Source organism: Cheilinus undulatus, linkage group 8, assembly GCF_018320785.1.
Source record: "Cheilinus undulatus linkage group 8, ASM1832078v1, whole genome shotgun sequence".
Taxonomy (NCBI): domain Eukaryota; kingdom Metazoa; phylum Chordata; class Actinopteri; order Labriformes; family Labridae; genus Cheilinus; species Cheilinus undulatus.
The window spans coordinates 15,624,960-15,632,016 of record NC_054872.1 but is presented as its reverse complement, the minus strand read 5'-3'; the positions used below and the strand labels follow the sequence as shown (position 1 = coordinate 15,632,016).

At 38.1% G+C, this 7,057-nt stretch overlaps 1 protein-coding gene across 1 annotated transcript; it reads right to left on the bottom strand.

Moving 5' to 3' along the window:
* Positions 1-1,634: 1,634 nt before the first annotated feature.
* Positions 1,635-6,851, bottom strand: LOC121513493 (zymogen granule membrane protein 16-like). Its single transcript, XM_041793279.1, has 5 exons — positions 6,821-6,851; positions 5,406-5,532; positions 2,255-2,354; positions 1,874-1,960; positions 1,635-1,787 (listed from the first exon to the last, which is right to left on the bottom strand). Exons 1-5 carry the CDS (start codon positions 6,849-6,851, stop codon positions 1,635-1,637), a joined length of 498 nt encoding a protein of 165 aa, XP_041649213.1.
* Positions 6,852-7,057: the final 206 nt, after the last annotated feature.

The following is a 7,057-nucleotide window of genomic DNA, read 5'->3' as shown; positions in this document are numbered from 1 at the left end:
GCCCTGTAGGTCACAAAGCACACCTGCAGACAAGTCTGCAAGGAAAAGCTTGCATGCAATTTTGGAAACAGTCCAAACATAAGAAGGTTGATTATGAAACCATGAGATTAGAAATGCATCTTATGTTTATTTTAGCAGTGGAGAGTGATTTGTGTTTGTGTTAAGCTCTAAAAAAAGACTAGTGCACCTGGGGAGATAACATCTTCTGCAGGTGAATAAATCCTTATTTCAAGATGAAAACGGAGCATTTATTTGATTTACACAATTAAGATGTCTGTATAATGGCTCTGTCAATGTTAAAAAAAAAAAAAAAAAAAAAAAAAGCATACGGCTTGACAGGGAGCATCACTGATCCTTCACCAAGCTAAACTGGATATCCATCTTATAATAAATGGTTCAATCTATGATGAGAGTGTTCCTCATTTCAGAATCCTTCCTTAAATGTTGATAGATTTATAAATAAAGAATAAATAAAGCCAATGCAAAAGTGGAAAAAATTGCAGTTCCATGAAGCTGGCTCCTAAAGGCACATTCATGAAAGCGAGAAAAAATATATATATATGAGACAGAAATATATTTTGTTTTCATGTCCATGTGGACAAGGCTTCAGTACTTCAACTACAGTGGTCATGTCTAGGACCTGAGATTTTCCTACCTTTGTGTATTGAGGACCAACTTACTGTCAAGCAAGCAGCAAGGGCACAAAACAAAATGTCACAAAGAACAACATACTGATATGATGTTAAGATCAGCTCTTTGATCATCATTGTATTTAATTGGAACAATTAAGAACTGCTGCTTCTTCTGTAAATGCAATCATAAACATCTACAATAGGCTTAAAAGAGACTTTAATGATGGTGTTCTTCTGAAATGTATGGGTTTTACTTAATTCATTTTCTTATTCCCACATCCAGCGGCACAATAAGACATTTCTTCAGTTGCACCAGGGATCTGGTCTCTGTGTTTGTGGTTCTCTCAACTGTCTTTCATAATTTTTCAGCCATAGCAATGATGTGTAGTGATGGGACTCAAAAGTCTGATGTCACTGAGTCTACATCCATATTAATATACAGAATATTATCTTAAAACACAAAAATAAAAAAAAATTCAAGAAAATTATGGTCATGGCTGAGAAAAGATTGAGATGAAACCTTTTTTGAATTACAACAGAATTTAATATGGCTCAGATTTAACATTTACACAGCAGTAAAAGTATTTACAGTTTAATTTTTGAAAAAACACATTCATAAAAAAGTGTTTCATGGAAAATTTATCGAAATATAATAAAGTGCAATGCATCTCTGTGTTCCTTCCTTCAAAGCTGTAGATGATCGAAATTTTTAAATCAAAAATCATTGCTTTACATATCCTGAGTGATTAACTGCCCTTCAAACAGTCATAATAAGCTTAGATTAATAAGTGGAAACATTGACCCTTTGTTCATTCTTCATTAACAAGTGAGCAGAATTTTAAACAGAGGTACAGAAAGCGGTACAATATGACCAAATATTAATGCATGTCACAGTAATCACTAAGCTTACATAAAAGAAAAAACTACACAAGTTTATAATTACAACCCATGATCATTACCTAATGTCTAATTATGAGTAACTTTCTAAAGTACGCTTATGTCCTATTGTAGTCGTCGTCTTGCTTTAAACCAAGGTGCACAAGAGATGACCTCTCCCCAGTGAGCTCCCAGACCAGTTATCCCAGTACTCGTGTAGCGACCGCTCAGGAGACGAAGCGCTGCATCCTTGTCCGTAGGGTAGAAGTTAAAGGTTTTCTGTGACACAGTAATAAAGGTGAATATTTGGTAAACAGTACTAACATTAATCACTGTAACATAATATGTAGTAAAAGATATATTACCCCTGATGGAAAGCCTGCATAAAAAAGGCGACCTCTGGAAGTCACAAAAATCAACTGGAAAATAAAGTTGAGGTGTTTCCCAGAGACCTGAAACACGACAGTGTGAGCAGATAAACACAGGTGTTACACATGCTCAAATCATTACTCTTAAAAAAAGCTAGAGCTGCTTAGAATTCATGAGTTTTATAGAAATACACTTTTGCTCAATAATGAAGGGGCTAATTGTTGAATGTGTATGTGCTGATGTGTATACTTCTTATAGTAAATAGTTAAAATGTTTGTCATCATCTTTCAAATTCTGACACAAATGAGATAGCGGTTCATTCAGACTTCCCCTACGACCAAACTAAAGCAGTACATAGAAACCGTGAAAAATCTGACCTGAATGATGGACTCGTCATCATACAGTTGAAGCTCTAGTAAATTTCCTTCTGCTGATCCAATCCTTGCAGACCAAATATAATCGTAGCACAGTTGCAGACTTAAGCAAAGACAAAATAGATAGAAAATGTCAGTATCAGCCGTCATGTGCAGAGAAAGAACCAAAAACATCATAGCCAGCAAGGAGGATATTGCATTAAATACAGGCTGCTGTAGTGGCTCACATTATGAAATACATGCCTTGCTAGCATTATAAATATTTAACAGCCAGGATTGAAGTGTTAACCTGTTAGATCCCCAAAAATGTGAGTGTTAAGTATAAAAAGCATATTTAGAGAATTGTTCACAATAGTGATTGTTTTAGACCACTAGTGCTCTCTGCATCCCACTCCTTCCCTGGTCTACTTTCACATTCATAGCATCGCTCTTTGCCTGAGCATGCTTCTGTATGTACAGTCTGATACAACATGTGGAAGTATGCAAATAATCAGTTTGTAAATCTGCCAAAAAGAAGACAGAAGAAAAAGACACATGGCAACTATTTGTGCCCACATTTGTTTATGATTTGTGCAGATAGTGGATACCATCCTGCTACTAGCAATGCCTTAATCATTTTTTTTTAAAGCCAACAGCAACCCTCCCCTCCTTCCACATCTACAGTGCAGGTCCATCCATCCATCCATCTTCTTCTGCTTATCTGGGGCCGGGTCACGGTGTTAGCAGGCTATGCATGTCAACCCAGATATCCCTCTCCCTCCTTCTGGGGGATCCCTAACCTGGCACGCCACTCATAAACAGCGTTTGTGAAAGGGCAGAGCCTTTGAAAAAAAAAAAATCGGAGGTGACTGGATGGACGTTCTGTCTGTCACATCTTTACGGGCCAATCAGAGCAACAAAACACATGAGGTAGCCACAACGGAGCTGCTCCTCTTCCGAAGGAGTAAACTCCATAGAAAACTGTATAACATGAATCATGGTGACTATAGACATGTCAGTACATGACTTTTGTCGTTGTTGAAAAGAAAACTACTCAATGCTGTTCTTTGTTCTTCTGTTAATGAAGAAATGTCATCAAGCTCTGATTAAACTGGAGCTTTAGCAGCATCCACACTAATGTTTTCCACCATAATTATACTGGCCTCTTGTTGCTGCTTGTATAGTTAGAAACATGGAAATGGGCGTATCCATCTGCTTTGCAAGGTTAGGGGATCCCTTGATGTTCCCAGACCAGACAGGATATGCAATCCCTCCAGCACATTCTGGGTCTTCCCTGACGTCTCCTCCCAGCCAGACATACAGAATACCTCCAACGGGAGGTGCTCAGGAGGCATCCTGATCAGATGCGTGGACTAACTTAACTAGTTCCTTTTGATGTGAAGGAGCTCTACTGTCTGAACTCCTCCGCAGAGACTCACTCCCCACCCAGAGAGAGCATTTCACCATTTACTGTGTAGGTCAGGGGAGGAAACTGGGTCGATCTGCATGAATACAACTGTTGAAGAAACAGGAGATGTTTGGGATTGCCTTCACAACTCTCCACTCATTAGCAAGTACTAAGTACTCTAGCACGGCTGCGTTCACGTCTCCCGTGAACTGTGCTTGAGTTTACGATAAGAATGCCCAAGACCATTAATTTGCTTGTGTTCATATTGATCAAATGAACCGAGCTTAGGGTTCTCCAATGTAAAACCCCCTTTTGGTGGATTAACAATCACAGAGGAAATAATTTATCTAAAACTCAAGCTTTCTTGTATCAGCTTAACAGTTACGAACACTTTCTGTTGCTAAATGCAGCTTTAAGGAGGATAAATAGAAAGACACTTGGATAGAAAAGTCATAAGCTTCTATACAAAACAAGATTTCTCAGGGAGGCATGAACAGTACTTTTAAATATTTATAAATCAATAACGCCCCCTCTACGTCATTGCTCCAGATTTCTTCTTAATCTTGTACCGACAAATGCCTTTTTAAAAACATTTTTTTTATTTGTTAACTTTAATCTTCAGGAACAAGACAAGTTAGCTGTGCTCCTGTAGATACTAGTATTAGAACTGTTAATGTAACATTATTGATTGTCTTTGAAGCACATTTTTATTAACCTTGCAAAGCAGATGGATATGCCCGTTTCCATGTTTCTAACTGGTGAATCCATCTTGCAAAGCTCCCATCTGAACCGTTTGGGTCCGGTCAGAGAGTGACAGGACCAATTAGCGTCGAGGGGCAGTACTTTCAGGCGCAGCAGAGTCGTGACGTAAGCAAGCAGCAACAAGAGACCGGTGTAATTATGGTGGAAGACATTAGCGTGGATGCTGCTAAAGCTCCAGTTTTATCAGAATTTGACATTCTCCGTTAAAAGAAGAACAAAGAACAGCAGTGAGTTGACTTCTTTTCAACAATGACAAAAGTCATGTACTGATATGTCTATAGTCGCCGTGTTTCTCATTATTCCCTGGTAGCTGCGACAATGTCACGTTTTGTTGCTCTGATCGGCCCGTAAAGATGTGACAGACAGAACGTTCATCCAGTCACCTCAGAGTTTTTTCAAATCCTCTGCCCTTTCCCAAACACTTAGTACTGAGGGTTTACCAGATGAATGTGTGAAACAAATCCATCCGGTGTGCCAGGTTACATTTTTATCAGTCAGATGCCCAAGTACACTTAGTCTTAATCTGACAACAGGAAAAAAGCAAGAAGTGTTACATGTCTGTGACTCAATCCCTTGATATTATACCTACTTTTATGCATACTTTTGCAGAAATATTTAGCTTTTTTTTCATTAGTGTTGTCAGTTGATTAAAAAAATAATTAGTTATAGGCTTTGTAATAAATCAACTGCAATTTACCGCATATGTCGATAATTTCAGAGAGATTCTATTACTGGAAATTTAATTATAAAAGATTTTAAAAAATCAGAAAGGACATGTTTCTGACGTGGTATGTACCTTGCATGATCTAAGAAACTCGATATAATGTGCTGCACGCAATACTTCACGATTTGTTCACTCAACATTTATCGAGTTGGATTTTTTACAGTGTTGAATACCACAATTATAGCACTATCAGGGGGAAGAACAGTACGCAACCCTTGCCCTTTTAAGCTTTGTAGATATCTCATACAGACGCTTATACTGCATATGGTGAAGAGACTAACCTGGTGATAAATGAGCCAGGTCGCTCCCAGACTCTGATGGCCGTAATCCTCCCTGTCCCCTCTGTGGCAAACGCATAGCCACTACCGATACCAACATCAGGTGAATAGGAGTAGCCTACTGAGGCAGCTGCAAAGGTAAAGAGAAAACAGTCTTTTTCTTAATCTTATATTTGTTGTTGAATGAACTTGATTAATAATTTATGTACAAGAGGCCTGACTAACACTAAAGGATGATGGATTAAATAAAATCTTACCATTTGCAAGGCAGCAGGTGCAGAGAAAAGCGAGTGACCGAAAGAAAAACATTTTGATACCTGGAGGCGTCCAGAGATGATCACTGGGTATGAAAGGGAAAAATTAAACATTATTACAGTCATATATAATAATATATATTATTACAGTCAGTCAGATCTCTTTTATTATATATACCAGTCAATGATTTGTTTGTTAAAAGTAGAAACTCAAAATTCCTTGCAAACAGATACTCATAACAAAATGTATTACCTGAAAGTTCAGCTCACCTGATCTCATAAAAGCAGCCTGTGAGAGAGTCGACACTGAGGTGACGTGAAGTTACTCTTAAAGAATGAAATCCCGCCCTTGCACACGCCCAAACCTAGCCATCCAATGTGAACGTTTCTGGCATCTGAACAAAAGTTCACCTACTTTACTTCAGAAGTAGGCATTTGGGGTTTTTTTTCATCTTTGACCTGGCAGCAGTAAAGCATTTTAAGGTTTGTCATGAGTTCAGATAAAGTTCTTGCATGCTACTTACAAGAATTCCCTTATGTATAAACTCCACCACTCATGAATGTAGATCTAGTCATGTACTGACCTGTTTATTAAGACTGGCCCACACGTAGGCAGGCATTTAGGAGAGCATGCCATGAGAACAGTAGTCGTTCTTCAATGTCTGGGCTAGCAGTTCGTTTAGAGACGGTAATAATGTTTTTGGCATGCAAAAAATTTTCTTGTTTCTTTGCAATGATCTTTTCCTTAATCAAGTTGTCTGACCATCCCCAAACAAGTTTCATTCAAACCCCCAAACTTTGGCAGCAGGGTTTGTCTTTGGGGTGTTGTATGAAGCAGGAGTGACCTAGTTAGTGGGATAGATCTGTAAACATGTCAAAAGTCCAGTTAGCAGTGGATAACTTTTACTATGTCCAATGTTTTCATGTAAATGAAGGTGACATGGTGCACACAATTTAATGTTGAAGACCCCAAATTCAGTTTTTCCTGTCTACACATAAATGCTCGAAACAGAAGGCTGAAGTGGAAAAAAAGAAGTAGCTACAATTTATGGTTCAGTAGTTATTTAACTTTTGATAACCTGTGACTATTGTCGTAATGATAATGTCTGTGTCAGATGGTTAAACGGTGTTGTATGGGGAACTAGTCTATTTCAAATATATCACCTGAAATTTCCACATACTCCGCCTGTGCCATGATCTGCCTGCAACGAGCACTGGAGAGAAAATGACTCAATCAATGGTAAGCTGCAGCAGTTATGAATGTGACACGTAACCTACATCACCGCTCAGTGAATTAACATTTTCCAGAGTCCATTATAAATAAAATTAAAATTATGTTAAAATAAAATAGGGTTACTACTTTACTGTATAACTACGTGTCTCAAAAATGAATCATATTCT

Coding starts and splice junctions, on each gene's coding strand:
- LOC121513493 (XM_041793279.1), bottom strand. CDS start 6,851: ATGGCACAGGCGGAGTATGTGGAAATTTCAG. Junction 1,961..2,254: donor ATGACGAGTCCATCATTCAG/GTCAGATTTTTC, acceptor GTCGTGTTTCAG/GTCTCTGGGAAACACCTCAA. Junction 1,788..1,873: donor ATGCAGGCTTTCCATCAGGG/GTAATATATCTT, acceptor ACTGTGTCACAG/AAAACCTTTAACTTCTACCC.